Source organism: Pseudophryne corroboree, chromosome 1 (assembly GCF_028390025.1).
Source record: "Pseudophryne corroboree isolate aPseCor3 chromosome 1, aPseCor3.hap2, whole genome shotgun sequence".
In the NCBI taxonomy this organism is placed as follows: domain Eukaryota; kingdom Metazoa; phylum Chordata; class Amphibia; order Anura; family Myobatrachidae; genus Pseudophryne; species Pseudophryne corroboree.
The window spans coordinates 452,720,695-452,739,691 of NC_086444.1; the positions used below are offsets into that span (position 1 = coordinate 452,720,695).

At 46.0% G+C, this 18,997-nt stretch overlaps 1 protein-coding gene across 2 annotated transcripts in view; it reads left to right on the plus strand.

Annotated features, from left to right (window-relative positions):
• SLC7A8 (solute carrier family 7 member 8) overlaps positions 1-17,626 on the plus strand; it is an 82,998-nt gene extending 65,372 nt beyond the window's left edge. For both annotated transcript variants that reach the window (XM_063913632.1, XM_063913631.1), the window contains exons 11-12: positions 16,067-16,244; positions 16,367-17,626. In XM_063913632.1, the coding sequence (XP_063769702.1) occupies positions 16,067-16,244; positions 16,367-16,515 (327 nt within the window). In that variant the 3' untranslated portion in view covers positions 16,516-17,626. The remainder of the gene's footprint in view (positions 1-16,066; positions 16,245-16,366) is intronic.
• The last annotated feature ends 1,371 nt before the right edge of the window (positions 17,627-18,997 follow it).

Here is an 18,997-nt window from a genome sequence, read left to right on the forward strand (position 1 = left end):
TTTTTTATTCAATAAGTTTTTATTGATTTTTTTGCAGACATACAAACATTAAAACAAACCGTAACATAGTATGCCAAATCTACACTTAATGTAATAAGCATATGTTGTATGCATAACCGGACATTACATAAAAAAAAAGAGAAACAGAATAAACAAATTGCAAACAATCATGTTGTATACACAAGAGTAAATTGATTTCCTACCAGCTAATTAGGTAATATTACCATGAAAGGGTGATTAGGCGTCAGCGCGGCATAGACACGTGTACATTGACTATGTGGGGACGACAGCTACCTATCCCATACCTTATAAAACTTGTCTGGGGCTTTTCTAGAAATGTAAACAAACTTTTCATGGGACACCACCGAGTTCACTAACGGGATCCACTTATTTATATCGGGGCCTGAGGACGCCATCCAGGAGCGTGCTATCAGCACCTTGGCCAAAGCACACAAGTTAAGGACATACTTTCTAGAGTGTGTTTCCAGCACTTCCTCATCAATGACACCAAGGCTACACACAAGGGGGGAGGGGGGGGGGGGGGGTTAGTAAGCACGTCATATGGGATTCCCGTGGAAGTCATTATCCGAATCACTGCCTACCAGAAGGTCTGAACCACCTGACAAGCCCACAATAAATGCCAGAAAGAACCATCTAAAGATGTGCATTTCGGGCACCTGGAGTCACTTCGTCCCCCTATGCTAGCGAGACGGGTGGGGGGTGATGTATATACGGTGGAGAATAAATAAATGTATCTGCTGAAAGTGAACCGATGTGGTGGCCGTACGTGAGGCCCCCAAAGCCTCATCCCACACATCTAAGGAAACAGGACCCAAATCTACTTCCCATTTAGACTTAAGGTGAGGAAGACTACCAGAGTGATAGGCACTGAGCAGGGCAGAGTAAAGAGCAGAGACAGCCCCGGAGCCAACAGTATTAGTTAGAAGCAGGTGAACAGGAGACTTCTGAAGGAGAGGCGGAGCCGCACTAAACTGGGATGTGCACGCATGGCGAAGCTGGATATACCTATAATAATATGATGTGGGTATATTAAACTCAAGTTGTAATTGTTCAAAAGATTTAAGTGTATCAGAGGAGTACAAATGAGTAAGAGAATTGACGCCCCATCTACCCCAAACGGAATCCATTTGTAGTGAGGAGAAATGAGGAAGAGCACGGGTATGCGTCAGTGGAGTGTCCGGGTCCCAACCCTCCCCACCCAGCAGAGAATGTACCTGTCTCCACACCATGATAGCCTGTTTAACAAGCGGCATCGTGAGGAGATTAACACTGTCACTTAATAAGAGCTGGAGCGGTGTCAAGTCAATTCCTGCCACCGATAGCACACTGGAGATCAATAAATCCCCAGGGGAATCGGTGATCCAAGAAATCAAGTGGGAAAGGTGCGCCGCCAAATAGTAGAATCTAAATTTAGGAAGGGCAAGGCCGCCTGAGTCACGGGGTCTAGTTAACGTGTCCAATTTAATCCGAGCCCTACGGCTGGCCCAAACCAATGAGGACAGAAGACTATCTATAGTAGCGAATAATTTCTGGGAAAGATAAACGGGAATGCTGAAGGACGTACAGCAGTATAGGTAGAACCACCATTTTAATTAAATTAATTCTTCCTGTGACAGTAAGTGGCAGCTTACCCCACACCCTAATACGAGACCGCAGATAGTCCAGCTGTGGACGTACATTTAACTCAATAAATTGTGAGGACTGATTAGTAATCCATACCCCCAGGTATTTAAAAGAATCCACCCAGCGCAGCGGCAAGCCCCCAGAAGGGCAAGCAGGACAGAGGCCTCTAAGTGGGAGGATACAGGATTTATCCCAATTGATGGACAACCCAGAGAATCCACCAAACGTCTCAATTATATCCAGAACATGAGGCATAGTAGTGGGATAATCAAATATGAATAACAGAATATAATCTGCATAGAGAACAATTTTGTCTGTCCTGCCACCCAGCCGGAAACCCGCCACCTGCGGAGAGGATCTAACAATACAAGATAAAGGCTCAATGGCCAGCGCAAAAAGACGGGGACAACGGGCACCCCTGTCTCGTCCCCCGCTGTAAGGGAAAACTAGAGGATATATGGCCATTAACCGAAACCCTAGCCGTGGGAGCAGAATAAAGGAGTTGGACCCATCTTTTAAAATTAGGTCCAATACCAAACCGATCCAGTACTCCCCACAAGTAGGCCCACTCCACTGAATCAAACGCCTTAGCAGCGTCCAAAAAAACAATAACAGAGGAGCAGGCGTTCTCATGAGGGGCCTGGATGTGAGTATAAAGTCTGCGTAAATTTGACAAAGTGGACCGGCCCGGCATGAACCCTGACTGGTCATCATGAATCAACTGTAGAATCACAGAGTTCAGCCTTGTCGACAGCATTTTAGCCAGAATCTTAACGTCAGTCGTCATTAAGGAGATTGGACGATAAGATTCAACCCTTGTCGGATCTTTATCTGGCTTCAGGAGAACAATAATTAGGGCCTCCACCATAGAATCAGGCAACCTTCCCTGCACAAAGAAATTGTTATATATATCGAGGAGTTTAGGGCCATAAAAGGACAGATGCTTCTAGCTCTAGGGGTATCCCGTCTAGTCCTGGGTCTTTTCCTCCAGGAAAAGACTGGACCGCGGACTCCAGCTCAGTCAATGTCAGGGGAGAGTCTAAAAAGGCAATGGCATCGGGAGACAGTGTGGGCATCGGGATTGCAGCCAAGTACATGTCTATTTCTGGTACAGTGTGGACTAGTTTAGAACTATACAGCCGTCTGTAATAATCTACAAAATCCCCTACAATATCGGGAGTATTATAATGAGTCACGTCATTTCCAGTACAGATATCGGGCACCGTAGTAGAGGCCCTATCCGCTCCTGCCAAGGTCGCCATAAAACTACCAGGTCTATCACCCGTTGCATAATACGTATGTTGGTTATAAAGCAGCCGATTATTTAGCTTCATCAGCCAAATAGTCGCACCAAGCAGCCTGCGCAAGCAACTACCTTTCCCTCGTGGTCTCCAGACTGTCCGCCATATATTGGAGCTCCAACCGTCTACAACTAGCCTCAAGGTCTCTTTCTCCCTGTGCATAACCAGACTTCAAAACAGCTACTGATTTAATTAGGGTACCACGCACATATGCCTTAAAGGCATCCCATAGAACTGTATCAGATGTCGAGCCCTGATTGTCCAACAAAAAGGCCCCCCACATCCCCCCCAATTCAGCCCCAGTGCCCATCTGAGTCAGCCAGAAGGAGTTAAACCGCCAAAACCGTGCACCTCTAACCCCTCCCAAATCCAGACTTAGAATTATCGGGGAATGATCAGAGATGCCCCTAGTAGCATACTGAACATCAACCAATCTCGGCAATAAATCTTTGGAGGTGAGAGCCAGGTCTATTCTAGAGAAGGATGAATAAGCAGGAGTAAAACAGGAATATTGACGTACACCAGGGTGGCGGACCCTCCATGCATCAACTAGGCCCAGACTTTCCACCAAAAGTGCAAAGTCCCTCCTACGCACAACACAGGAGCGTCAGACGACATTCTAGTTCTATCCAAGGCATAGTCCATGACATTGTTAAAATCGCCAAGACAAACAATGGAGACATTAGGATACAATGTGATAAATTCACATCCTTCCTAAGAGCCTCTGGGGAATAAGGGGGCGGCACATAAACGGCAAGGACAAGCAATGACATGGAGTACACTTGACATTTCAGGAAAACATAACGGCCCCACTGATCCAGCTGGACCTGATCAAGGACAAATGGGACTGATCGTCGAACTAAAACTGACACACCCCGTGAGTGGGATGTGTGAGTGGAGTGGTAAGCCCAGCCCACCCATGGTTTTTTAAGGGCCAGGACCTTTGCCCACACCAGATGGGTCTCCATAAGGCACACTATGTCCGCATCATATTGTTTAAAGTGCCGGAGCACTAGGGAACGTTTAACTTTATCGTTTAGGCCCCGGATATTCCAGGACAAAACTTTAAGGCGATCAGAAGCCATAAGTCAGCACAAAACAAATACAACGACCAATCCCGTGTATCCCGCACAGTGCGCCAACCCTAGCACCGAGCATAGTTAAAGAAATCAAAAACACCATAATGTTTGCAATAAAAACATAAAAGTAAAAGACAGACAACAGACAACAATCCCTCCCATCCTGACCCCCCTCCCTGTATACCCACCCGAACTGAGGCATACTTTATCCCAATAAACTGGGCCCCCTAACAATAAAAAAGAAAAACTATACCAACATAAAAAAAGGAGCAATGAATAAAATGACCTAAAGACAAAAGGTGTTGGCCCCCCACCCTCAGGAAAGGAGGACGGGGAGACACCACCCCGAACCCTAGAAATAAAAATAGTACGCATACTCCGGTGGAGTGTGATGATATACTAGAACACAATTATCATAACATCATCCGGGCAACCCACTGCAACCTAGACAATAAAGTAGACAATAAACAGAGGTCTATGAGCATAGGAAAAAGAATGGGCGAACAAACATCAAGGATCAGCAGCCAGCGCCCGCCCGCCCAGCCAGAGCCCAACGGTCTAGCCACTGGGCAGCATCCCGAGGAGTAGCAAAGAATTTTGTTTCACCGTCTGCTACCACCCTAAGCCTAGAGGGAAAAAGCATTGCATACTGTAAATTAAGTTCCCTGAGGCGTCTCTTAATCGGGATAAATTGTGCACGGTCCTTTTGCACCTCCAGCGCAAAGTCAGGAAACACAGAAATCTTGGAACCGTTCCATAACAGCGGGCCTTTGGTGCGCACCAGAGATAGAACAGTGTCCCGGTCCCTATAGTGAAGAAATTTTGCAATCAGCGTGCGCGGTGGCGCGCCCGGCGGCAACGGCCCGTTCAACTGTAAAGAATGGCGTAAAGGAGTCAGCACCAAAAGAGTTTTTAAGCCAAGTCTTGATGAACCCCTCCGGGCTGGTACCCTCCTCTTTTTCCGGGAGCCCAACAAATCGGATGTTATTCCTCCTGAGTCTGCCCTCCATGTCCAACATTTTGCCTTTGATATTGGATAGCTGGCCATCTATAGCGGTGACTCGGGAGCTAAGCGGTGAGATCTTGTCCTCCAAAGTGGATGTACGGGTTTCGACCTCCCCAACCCGTTCCCTGACCTTTTGAATATCGTGATGAATTATGGTCAAGTCAGATTGCACCTGACCTATCTTGTCAGAGAGACTGGACTCGCTAGCCGCTAGGGCTTCCAACCCTTTCTGCAGCACATCATCAGTAGCTTCAGTAGACGAAGAGGACTGACTGGGGGGGGGGGGGTCCCCACCTTATAGAAATGTGTCTGTGTTTTCTTTAATTACAAGCTCTGGTCCCCCTTGTTTTAAAGAAATATAGCCCATACTGAGCACAGGTCGCAATTAATTGTAATGATAAACACAAGCTTCCTAGAGTTGGAGACTGTACCTTATTTTGAAACATGGGTGGTCATTACGAGTTGTTAGCTCGCTAGCTGCTTTTAGCAGCATTGCAAACGCTAGACCGCCGCCCCCTGGGAGTGTATCTTAGCATAGCAGAATAGCGAACGAAAGATTAGCAGAACTGCTACTAAATAATTTCCTGCAGTTTCTGACTAGCTCCAGACCTACTCACAGATTGCGATTACCTTGGTCCATTTAGTTCCTGGTTTGACGTCAAAAACACACCCTGCGTTTCTCCAGACACTCCTGCGTTTTTGCCTGACATGCCTGCGTTTTTTTAGCACACTCCCGGAAAACGCTCCGTTCCCACCCAGAAATGCCCCTTTCCTGTCAATCACTCACCGATCAGCAGTGCGACTGAAAAGCGCTGCACGAACAACAGCAAAACTGCTAAGTTTTTAGTTAAATAACTAAGCGCATGCGCGCTGCGTACCATGCGCATTTAGCAACAAATCGCAGCATAGCGAAAATCGGCAACGAGCGAACAACTCGGAATGACCACCAAGGTGCGGTGCACCCAAGAGTAAAATTTAGTGGGGGGAAAAAATGACAAAGAACTCTCAACAGCGGCACTCCATTAAGTATACACTGCAGATAAAGATTAACTTCTAATATAAAACATTTAAAATTCTGATTAATACAAAAATATAAATGTAGCTGTACATACAGACATACAAATATATAAAATACTCATAATAGATATGGAGGTGGATTGACACTAAGGGGGACATTTACTAAGCAGTGATAAGAGTGGAGAAGTGAGCCAGTGGAGAAGTTGGCCCATCAACCAGTCAGCAGCTCTGTATAATTTTATAGTATGCAAATTACAGATGTTGCTTCAGTGCTGATTGGTTGCCATGGGCACTTCTCCACTGGCTCACTTCTCCGCTCTTATCACTGCTTAGTAAATGTCCCCCTAATTTGTGTAAATTAAATTAATATTGATAGGGCTAAGTCTGTGGTTCTCAAACTGGGGTGCCTCAGGACACTTGCAGGGGTGCCTTGGATTGGTGGTCCAGGACCAATTAAAATTATGTATGGTCAATGTAATAGGCAAAACCAGTGCTGGTGGCTGCCAGTCATAAATTATATGGACAAGCAGGCGTGAATCCTGACCCTCACCACATAACTGAACCTAAGAAAAACATATTTATGAACACTATTTACTTAATTTAATAACTCCTTTTACATTTCTCATTAAGAAGCTTTTGGCCTAGGGGTGCCGTGAAAAAAATTCTGATACTCTGAGACACTGTGATTCAAAACAGTTTGAGAACCACTGGGCTACGTAGCTTGTATAATACCCCTTTTAGACTGACAATTTGATCCCGGGATTTTGCACGTGAATGCGCATCGTTCCGTGATTTTTGTCAGTGTAAAAGGGTACACTTTCAATTACCCGGGACGAGCATCCCGGGATTTCAACCCAGGTCTCGAACTTGGTTGAATCCGGGACTGTCCCGGGAAGCTGTGCAGTGTGAACGGGTATACCGGGTCAAGGCGACCCGGCACCTGTTCTCTGCATAGGAGGAGGCGGTGCTCGGAGAAGATTATCTCCAAGCACCGCCTCCGGGAGACTCGGCGGTGACGTCACCGACCCGGCAATATGCCGGGTCGGGACGCTTAATGTAAAAGGGTCATTCCCGGGAATGTGTCCCGGGACACATTCCCGGGAATGACCTCAGCCTGCGACTGTAAAAGGGGTATTATTCATCTAGACACCAAGCCCCACACAGGGTAACTAACTGGTTGAGAGGCAAGGTAATGTTAAGGTGTAAGAGCTGATAATACTCAGAGTAAATTTGTCACCACAATAATTCACAAGATCCAGGGCCGGGCAGGAAATGGGGTGTGGCCTAATACAGGGGGCGTGGTCAATTACGCCCCCTGTACATTAAAAGCGCCGCTTGAATGCTGAGCGGTGCGCGATGACGTCATCGCGCACTGCACAGCAAAAGGTCCTCTCCACGAAGGGAAACTAGACGCTATGAGTCTAGTTCCCTTCGTAGAGAGGACCTTTGCTGTGCGGTGCGCGATGATGTCATCGCGCACCGCTCAGCAAAGTTACTCTCCAGGAAGGGAAACTAGACGCATAGCGTCTAGTTCCCTTCAGGAGGCGGACGGGGACGGGGACGGCAGCGGAGGCGGACAGGGACACAGCGGGCAGCAGTGGCGGATCTTGCCACGGTGCGGCGCCCTCCGGATGGCGCCAGCGCCCTCCGGGCAAAAGTCCTGCTTGCCCGTGGCAAGATCCGCCACTGACAAGATCATATACCACAAATACGATGCTGCACTTTTATGTATAGACTCAAAAATGCACCTGTTTCAGACAAAAGTCACTGTATAGTTAATGTTGAGCGCAGATGCAACCACATCTTCTACTTCTTTTGTTTTTTTTTTATATATACAGAGGTGTGTAAATGCCGGCAGTGGTGCTGCCATTCCGCCACACACACACACACACACACACACACACACACACACACACACCAGTGACGTGGGGTGAGGCAGAGCCTTTCCTGTCATACTAACGTTTGTGCCAGAGTTCTGATTGTATAAAGTATATGAAAAATACAAAGAATATGCTTGAAATGTCTTCTTTGCATTATTCTAATCATTTTTATAGCCAAAACTCTGGAGTAAAAAGTCTATGGCAGGTGAGGCAGTACCTCACCTGCTGACCTTTTCTGCAGTTCTCAGATCAAATCTCACCAAATTTCCAGATGTTTATACTACTGCACCTGTGTATAATGCCCACATGTACCCTGTGGCTCATATATTGCATTTAAATCTGGCTCTGGTGCTAGCCAGTGCCTCCTGAGCCATTTAGCTCACCGCACGTCCCTGACGCGCACACACTTTCCCCCGCAGTCCAGTCTCACCACGGAGTCGCAGACTTTTGTACGCAGCCCTATGAATCTGAGAGTTCGGCGATACTGTATTTATGGCATACAGCCACACTTACTCGTGCCACAGCGAAGTCACGGGTAATTGGATTGAGTCCATTGTGTCTCGCTCACTAGAAGTTTATTTGACCCACTGGCCCCAAATACCCTTTTGAATGTATGGTGGCATAATCTAGTCATTGAAGATGCCTTGTGATGTTTCCATGGTACATCATACACAGTCACAAAATAAAACCAAGTTCTGCTCCTACAATATGAGCTTTCGTAAGTATCTTAAGGCCGGTGTGGTCCCTAACCCAGAAAGTTTAAATTGGTCCTCCAAAAAGGTGTGATTGAGTTGATGCATAGAGCACTGCCAAGTGATGTGTCATGCCCACACCTGCTGTGCCAGTTACAGTTTGGTTACTAGTGGCACTTTGTATGTCAAATGTTAGAAATGGCGCAATGACGCAAGAGGTGGGATGGGTCATACACACTGCACGGCTATGGCTTACACAGCAGTTCGGGTTCCTTTTGAAATGCATTTTTATTGAAGAACCCCACAGCATAGAAACTGGAAGAGGGGTTGTTCAGTGAATTTTTATTTTTACATCTTACAAGACTAGACTTTGTACTATAGAACCAATATTAATAAGAATGCTGCCTATAAAATCACTGGAAACTAGTAACAATACTGAGGCACGAGAGTAAAACAGGCTGATTAAAGGCATCCTGTAAACACAAATATTGTACAGATAGCTGATTGTGTATTAGAGATTGAGGGAAACAGGGGCCAGCCAGGAGGAGGCGTGAGGCAGCATTAGTGGCAGATAGCATGGATTGTTGGTGCTAGGTGCGCCACGGTGCTAGCATTTCCTCGTGGAAAATACAGCCAGTCGGGATCCCAGCAATCGCAATACAGATGCCGGTATCCCGATGGGGTGAAATGCCGCTGCCGGAATACCGGCTATTCTCCCTCTGTGGGTGTCCACGTGTCCCTCTGCCCACTGGACCAGTCTGCCTCTGGGCAGAGGCATGGCGCATAATACTCTATGGTGTATGTCTCAATATGCCCAAGTGTGGGTCAGTTGCTTTGTAGCACAGAGAAGCACATGTTTGCACAAGCAATTGGAAACCATATTTTATTGATAAAAAAATATATATATATTTTATTGATAAAAAATAAAGCGAGCCTTATCACAAATGAAGCCCTTGATTTTGCACCAGCTATTCGTGGGGATTAGGTCTGGTCAAGAACTTTTTAATAGGAAGCTTAACAGGAAGCAGTTACTTTTCAGCAGAGAAGCACATTTCTCTTTGCACTCATGACTATATTCAGAGATGGACGCTAAATGCATAGCAGCTGCGTCTTTGGATGCAGCTGCTGTGTGAAAATATGTAAAAGCAGCAGGAGGTGTTGTAGTAGAAGGATCTGGTACTATGTCTAAAGACACGGCTTCGGATTATCTGTGTGAACATCGGTAATCCTAAAGCTACACAGTACTGTGTATACGCATTTGCACACACCCAAAAACATTGCTGATGACTGTAAACATAGGGTTTATGTACATCTCTGAATTAGACCATCTGCCCACTGTAAAACAAAACTTCAAACACACAAACTTGTCATCTGTAATAAATGAGCTTAACCAAATCAGTATTTTAGGAAAATAGCAGAATGGTTAATTTTAAGCTTGTAAGGGGTTGGTGTAATCATTCTAGTCTGCAGACGTGTCCCCTGAAGTGAAGAGTGGGCATGTACCCTGATGTGCAATGGGTAGAGCAGCTATATTTATCAGTGCAGAACCAAGGGTCTTTGTACTATGTATGTAGTGCACAGGGCCGTAACTAGACTTTTTGGTGCCCTGTGATACAAAGAGAATGGGAGCCTCCCATTTTTTGCAATAGATGCATAAGGTGCATGCCCTCGATGGGAACGGGCATGACAAAATTGATCCCAGAGAAAGCCCATGCTATGATACCCCTTTCCACATTTTAAACTACATTCATGCACTTAACTTGAAAGCTTGTTATTCAGTTACAATACCCTTTATTAAATAACTAATTTAAATATACTGCCATACCCAGGATTCAAACCCATAACCTGGTGCATTCCAATCAAACACCCTGCTCATTGAGCTTTTTGATCCTGTATAAAAACTAGTGATGTGCACCGGACATTTTTCGGGTTTTGTGTTTTGGTTTTGGATTCGGTTCCGCGGCCGTGTTTTGGATTCGGACGCGTTTTGGCAAAACCTCACCGAAAATTTTTTGTCGGATTCGGGTGTGTTTTGGATTCAGGTGTTTTTTTTTCAAAAAACCCTAAAAAACAGCTTAAATCATAGAATTTGGGGGTCATTTTGATCCCATAGTATTAACCTCAATAACCATAATTTCCACTCATTTCCAGTCTATTCTGAACACCTCACAATATTATTTTTAGTCCTAAAATTTGCACAGAGGTCGCTGGATGGCTAAGCTAAGCGACACAAGTGGCCGACACAAACACCTGGCCCATCTAGGAGTGGCACTGCAGTGTCAGGCAGGATGGCACTTCAAAAAAATTGTCCCCAAACAGCACGTGACATGATGCAAAGAAAAATGAAAGAAAAAAAGAGGTGCAAGATGGAATTGTCCTTGGGCCCTCCCACCCACCCTTATGTTGTATAAACAGGACATGCACACTTTAACGAACCCATCATTTCAGCGACAGGGTCTGCCACACGACTGTGACTGAAATGACTGGTTGGTTTGGGCCCCCACCAAAAAAAGAAGCAATCAATCTCTCCTTGCACAAACTGGCTCTACAGAGGCAAGATGTCCACCTCATCATCATCCTCCGATTCCTCACCCCTTTCACTGTGTACATCCCCCTCCTCACAGATTATTAATTCGTCCCCACTGGAATCCACCCTCTCAGGTCCCTGTGTACTTTGTGGAGGCAATTGCTGCTGGTGAATGTCTCCACGGAGGAATTGATTATAATTTATTTTGATGAACATCATCTTCTCCACATTTTCTGGAAGTAACCTCGTACGCCGATTGCTGACAAGGTGAGCGGCTGCACTAAACACTCTTTCGGAGTACACACTGGAGGGAGGGCAACTTAGGTAGAATAAAGCCAGTTTGTGCAAGGGCCTCCAAATTGCCTCTTTTTCCTGCCAGTGTACGTACGGACTGTCTGATGTGCCTGCCTCTTTTTCCTGCCAGTGTACGTACGGACTGTCTGATGTGCCTACTTGGATGCGGTCACTCATATAATCCTGCACCATTCTTTCAATGGTGAGAGAATCATATGCAGTGACAGTAGACGACATGTCGGTAATCGTTGGCAGGTCCTTCAGTCCGGACCAGATGTCAGCACTCGCTCCAGACTGCCCTGCATCACCGCCAGCGGGTGGGCTCGGAATTCTTAGCCTTTTCCTCGCACCCCCAGTTGCGGGAGAATGTGAAGGAGGAGATGTTGACGGGTCACGTTCCGCTTGACTTGACAATTTACTCACCAGCAGGTCTTTGAACCTCTGCAGACTTGTGTCTGCCGGAAAGAGAGATACAACGTAGGTTTTAAATCTAGGATCGAGCACGGTGGCCAAAATGTAGTGCTCTGATTTCAACAGATTGACCACCCGTGATCCTGGTTAAGCGAATGAAGGGCTCCATCCACAAGTCCCACATGCCTAGCGGAATCACTCTGTTTTAGCTCCTCCTTCAATGTCTCCAGCTTCTTCTGCAAAAGCCTGATGAGGGGAATGACCTGACTCAGGCTGGCAGTGTCTGAACTGACTTCACGTGTGGCAAGTTCAAAGGGTTGCAGAACCTTGCACAACGTTGAAACCATTCTCCACTGCGCTTGAGTCAGGTGCATTCCCCCTCCTTTGCCTATATCGTGGCCAGATGTATAGGCTTGAATGGCCTTTTGTTGCTCCTCCATCCTCTGAAGCATATAGAGGGTTGAATTCCACCTCGTTACCACCTCTTGCTTCAGATGATGGCAGGGCAGGTTCAGGATTGTTTGGTGGTGCTCCAGTCTTCTGTACGCGGTGGCTGAATGCCGAAAGTGGCCCGCAATTCTTCGGGCCACCGAAAGCATCTCTTGCACGCCCCTGTCGTTTTTTAAATAATTCTGCACCACCAAATTCAATGTATGTGCAAAACATGGGACATGCTGGAATTTACCCAGATGTAATGCACGCACAATATTGCTGGCGTTGTCCGATGTCACAAATCCCCAGGAGAGTCCAATTGGGGTAAGCCATTCTGTGATGATCTTCCTCAGTTTCCGTAAGAGGTTGTCAGCTGTGTGCCTCTTCTGGAAAGCGGTGATACAAAGCGTAGCCTGCCTAGGAACGAGTTGGCGTTTGCGAGATGCTGCTACTGGTGCCGCCGCTGCTGTTCTTGCTGCGGGAGGCAATACATCTACCCAGTGGGCTGTCACAGTCATATAGTCCTGAGTCTGCCCTGCTCCACTTGTCCACATGTCCGTGGTTAAGTGGACACTGGGTACAACTGCATTTTTTAGGACACTGGTGACTCTTTTTCTGAGGTCTGTGTACATTTTCGGTATCGCCTGCCTAGAGAAATGGAACCTAGATGGTATTGGGTACCGGGGACACAGTACCTCAATCAAGTCTCTAGTTGCCTCTGAATTAACGGTGGATACCGGAACCACGTTTCTCACCGCCCAGGCTGCCAAGGCCTGAGTTATCTGCTTTGCAGCAGGATGACTGCTGTGATATTTCATCTTCCTCGCAAAGGACTGTTGGACAGTCAATTGCTTACTGGAAGTAGTACAAGTGGTCTTCCGACTTCCCCTCTGGGATGACGATCGACTCCCAGCAGCTACAACAGCAGCGCCAGCAGCAGTAGGCGTTACACTTAAGGATGCATCGGAGGAATCCCAGGCAGGAGAGGACTCGTCAGACTTGCCAGTGACATGGCCTGCAGGACTATTGGCTTTCCTGGGTAAGGAGGACATTGACACTGAGTGAGTTGGTGGTGTGGTTTGCAGGAGCTTGGTTACAAGAGGAAGGGATTTAGTGGTCAGTAGACTGCTTCCGCTGTCACCCAAAGATTTTGAACTTGTCACTGACTTATGATGAATGCGCTGCAGGTGACGTATAAGGGAGGATGTTCCGAGGTGGTTAACGTCCTTACCCCTACTTATTACAGCTTGACAAAGGCAACACACGGCTTGACACCTGTTGTCCGCATTTGTGTTGAAATAATTCCACACCGAAGAGCTGATTTTTTTTGTATTTTGACCAGGCATGTCAATGGCCATATTCGTCCCACGGACAACAGGTGTCTCCCCGGGTGCCTGACTTAAACAAACCACCTCACCATCAGAATCCTCCTTGTCAATTTCCTCCCCAGCGCCAGCAACACCCATATCCTCATCCTGGTGTACTTCAACAGTGACATCTTCAATTTGACTATCAGGAACTGGACTGCGGGTGCTCCTTCCAGCACTTGCAGGGGGCGTGCAAATGGTGGAAGGCGCAAGCTCTTCCCGTCCAGTGTTGGGAAGGTCAGGCATCGCAACCGACACAATTGGACTCTCCTTGGGTATTTGTGATTTAAAAGAATGCACAGTTCTTTGCTGTGCTTTTGCCAGCTTAAGTCTTTTCAGTTTTCTAGCGAGAGGAGGAGAGCTTCCATCCTCATGTGAAGCTGAACCACTAGCCATGAACATAGGCCAAGGCCTCAGCCGTTCCTTGCCACTCCGTGTCGTAAATGGCATATTGGCAAGTTTACGCTTCTCCTCAGACGCTTTTAATTTTTGGGTCATTTTACTGAACTTTTGTTTTTTGGATTTTACATGCTCTCTACTAGGACATTGGGCATCGGCCTTGGCAGACGACGTTGATGGCATTTCATCGTCTCGGCCATGACTAGTGGCAGCAGCTTCAGCACGAGGTGGAAGTGGATCTTGATCTTTCCCTATTTTAACCTCCACATTTTTGTTCTCCATATTTTAATGTGTGGAATTATATGCCAGTATCAATAGCAATGGCCTACTACTATATATACTGCGCACAACTAAAATGCACCACAGGTATAGAATGTAGATGGATAGTATACTTTATGACGACACAGAGGTAGGTACAGCAGTGGCCTTCCCTACCGTACTGCTATATATAGTATACTGGTGGTCACTGTGTCAGCAAAACTCTGCACTGTACTCCTCCTATATAATATTATACTGGTGGTCCCGACTCCCCAGTCCCCACAATAAAGCAGCACACTGAGCACAGATATGGAGTGTTTTTCAGGCAGACAACGTATAATGGTGGTCACTGTCAGCAAAACTCTGCACTGTACTCCTCCTATATAATATTAATTATACTGGTGATCCCCAGTCCCCACAATAAAGCAGCACACTGAGCACAGATATGGAGTGTTTTTCAGGCAGACAACGTATACTGGTGGTCACTGTCAGCAAAACTCTGCACTGTACTCCTGCTATATAATACAGCTGCTCCCCAGTCCCCACAATTAAGCAGTGTGAGCACAGATATATATGCAGCACACTGAGCACAGATATGGAGCGTTTTTTTCAGGCAGAGAACGGATAACTGGTGGTCACTGATCAGCAACTCTCTGCACTGTACTCCTCCTATATTATACAGCTGCTCCCCAGTCCTCCCCACAATGAATTAAGCAATAATGCACAATCAAATTCAACAATAACGGAGAGGACGCCAGCCACGTCCTCTCCCTAACATTTGCAATGCACGAGTGAAAATGGCGGCGACGCGCGGCTGCTTATATAGAATCCGAATCTCGCGAGAATCCGACAGCGGGATGATGACGTTCGGGCGCGCTCGGGTTACCTGGGCCATACGGGAGAATCCGAGTATGGCTCGGACCCGTGTAAAAAGGGTGAAGTCCGGGGGGGTTCGGTTTCCGAGAAACCGAACCCGCTCATCACTAATAAAAACTAGGAGATTTCTAACTATGTGAAGCTACTGTACTTGCACTTCGTATATCTATGTAGTGTGCAGCCACACACTACATAGATCTGCTCCGCTGCAATGCTTATATTTTTTTTTCACAAAGTACAATGTAAGCTTCAAATAGTTAGAATTCTCAGGCTTTCTATGTAAGGGCAGGTAGCTCAAATAATAGTATGTCTGACTGCAATGCCACAGGCAATGGGTTTGATTCCCGGGTATGTCAGCATCTTGAAATGTAATAAAGGACAGTGTGACTAAATAACAGACCTCTCAAGTTAAGTTCATGAATGTTGTATAGGTATTAGCAATGGAAGGGGTGAGGTAAGGAGACAGGGCAGTTAGGAGATGCTGTGCTTCAAAAAGGGGGGAAGCGACAAGTGAAAGTATTTAAAACAGATAATTGACAAGTGCTGCCAACACAGTGCCCTCTACCCTGCAGCGCTATGTGCGGTGGCATACTCTGCACATATCTAGTTACGTCCCTGGTAGTGCATGTTGCAAATGATGTGCATGCTTCTCTAATAATTAGAGATAGAGATAAGTGATAGAGATGTACCATGTATGATAGAGTATTACAGTGATAAGATTCAGGATGTTTGTACATATGTTTGAGATAGGGAAAGCATGAAGAAGTAGTGTGAGAGGAGATGGGAAGCTTGATGAGATGTCGTGAGAAACGGAGAGTGCATTTAGAGAAGCTGAATGAAGAGGATTTGTAACAATGCCCTCTTATTTTTTTTTTTACCACAGATTAACTTAATTTTTCCAGTGATCTACCTCCTCTTCTGGGCTTTTCTGCTCGTGTTCAGCTTATGGTCTGAGCCAGTTGTGTGCGGAATAGGCCTGGCCATCATGCTTACTGGAGTTCCTGTGTATTTCCTGGGGGTCCACTGGCAAAACAAGCCCCAGTGGTTCAATAACTTTGTTGGTGAGTACGCTCTAGGTTATCCTTTTTCTCTTTTCTTTTTGGACATCCTCCTACATATAGTCAAACAACCCTGTCTTATATAGGAAAAGGGGTCATTTTGGTCTGTTTTGTGTTTCCCTCAGATGCAGCGACACGTGCTGGCCAGAAGCTGTGTGTGGTGGTCTATCCTCAAATGGACAATAAAGATGAAGATGACAGTGAGGAAACCAAAGAACAGAGAGCACCAATTTACAAGCCAGGGTCTGAAGCTGAAGACGGAGCTCATGCCTGAGCCCTTCCCTTCTCCGTTGAGTGTTCACTACACTCCCACTGCCCTTATATACAAATGTGTCAGGACCACACTGTGCAGCTTTGCAGAGATAGATGGAACGTGTGTGTATGTGTATTTGTGAATGTGTATGTGCTCCTCGCTGTGCACATAAACTACAGTATGCTGGTTATTTTATCTCCTCTCTCCATTGCCCTCAGGTAGTAGTGGTGGTGTCCCAGGGTAGAATTACTTGGCGTGAAGTCAGTGCTATGTGATTGTTTGTTACACATACAGTTGTGCATTGTTTCCCTGTAGCTCTATCTCTGCATTGTACTGTGGAACTGTTCTATATTACCACTCCATACAGTGCCCTTAGCTGCTGTAATAACTCTCCCACGGGGCAAAAGAGGGCGTTACAGCTTTGTGACATAATGTCTATGCACCTCATGTTAGAGGTACTCACTAAAAGCGGGTGTGTCTGTCTTGTGCTACCCTTACAAACCTTCATCCAGAACTGTAAGTTGTACTCTGCTTCTCATTGTGGGCTGCCATGGACATACACCAGATCGAGGTACCTGAAAAGATTATTAAAACCACTCTTTCCATGACTCCATGTTCCTTCGACTACAACATTGCAAATGGCATGTCTGCTACAGGAATATTGTTTGCTAAATGATGGTTTACACCAGACAATCATGAGATATGCACAGAACTGACTTCTCAAACCCTTCGGCACACGTGGTAGTCGGCAGGACTTCTAACTGGCTAGAAGAAAGTCAATGTACCACAGTGCGGTCTGAGATCTCCCCCCTGACTGTAATTTGCCACAATGGTCCTAATTTCAATCCAAAACTGAGGTTAACCATAACCCACATTGGAGGCACTCCAATCTCTCACTCCTCATATGTACCATTTACACTCCAAGACGTCTGGGCAATTATCTACCAGGTGTTTTAATTCTACAGAATACTCTAAATGTTTTATATAGATTTGTGTTTTTTTTATTTAGGATCTCTTGTCTCTGAATGTAATAAAATGGATCTTGTGCCTTTTATGGTGGTATGCATATATGCGTGGAGTACTGTCCATTCACATATTGCAATATGTTATTAAACACATACATGCACACAAAGGGGTGGTTACTAAAATGATTTATTTCTAGCCTGAGTTCTCTTTCAGATCTGCATCGTACAAGTTAATAAGTGAAGATATAACACAAGACATACTGTATATCTGAATACAGATCTAAAATTCCCCTAGCTATGTGATATATATACATTCTCATTATGTGTGCGTTAGAAGTGACAATTTTCAACACTGTCATTCACACATTCTAGATGCATCTCCCTATTGTCTAAAGCTGGAATCTGGATATTGTGATATAAAAACATCGCCCTCTGTTATGATGATAATCTTAGCAGATTTGTAACTGTTATTTGCTGGTTGCTATGCACATATTTTATACACATTGGGGTAAATTTACTAAGATTCGTATTTTCCCGTTTCAGGTCAAAGTTCAATCACGAATGACATAGAAAGTGTAAAACTGCAACTTTTTGAATTGATTACGACTAATTTACTAAGCTGTCGTATTCGGGTTTTTCTTTTGTTCCGATGTCGATGTCATTCGTGGTTTTTTTTCTATTTTTACGGCAGTGATTAGCAAAACACTGCCGACTTTTTTACAATGAATCTCGGCCGGATCTGTGTGATCCGTGCTGGGGTTCATTTTTTTTGTTTTTTTTAAATTAAACACTGTCAAATATTAAAAAAAAAATTGCGTGGGGTCCCCCCTCCTAAGCATAACCAGCCTCGGGCTCTTTGAGCCGATCCTGGTTGCCGAAATATGGGAAAAAAAATGACAGGGGTTCCCCCATATTTAAGCAACCAGCATCGGGCTCTGCGCCTGGTCCTGGTTCCAAAAATACGGGGGACAAAAAGAGTAGGGGTCCCCCGTATTTTTAAAACCAGCACCGGGCTCCACTAGCTGGACAGATAATGCCACAGCCGGGGGTCACTTTTATATAGTGCCCTGCGGCCGTGGCATCAAAAATCCAACTAGTCACCCCTGGCCGGGGTACCCTGGGGGAGTGGGGACCCCTTCAATCAAGGGGTCCCCCCCCCCCCAGCCACCCAAGGGCCAGGGGTGAAGCCCGAGGCTGTCCCCCCCCATCCAATGGGCTGCGGATGGGGGGGCTGATAGCCTTTGTTGTAAAAGAAAAGATATTGTTTTTAGTAGCAGTACTACAAGTCCCAGCAAGCCTCCCCCGCATGCTGGTACTTGGAGAACCACAAGTACCAGCATGCGGCGGAAAAACGGGCCCGCTGGTACCTGTAGTACTACTACTAAAAAAATACCCAAAAAAACACAAGACACACACACCGTGAAAGTATAATTTTATTACATACATACACACATACATACATACTTACCTTATGTTCCCACGCAGGTCGGTCCTCTTCTCCAGTAGAATCCAAGGGGTACCTGTTGAAGAAATTATAC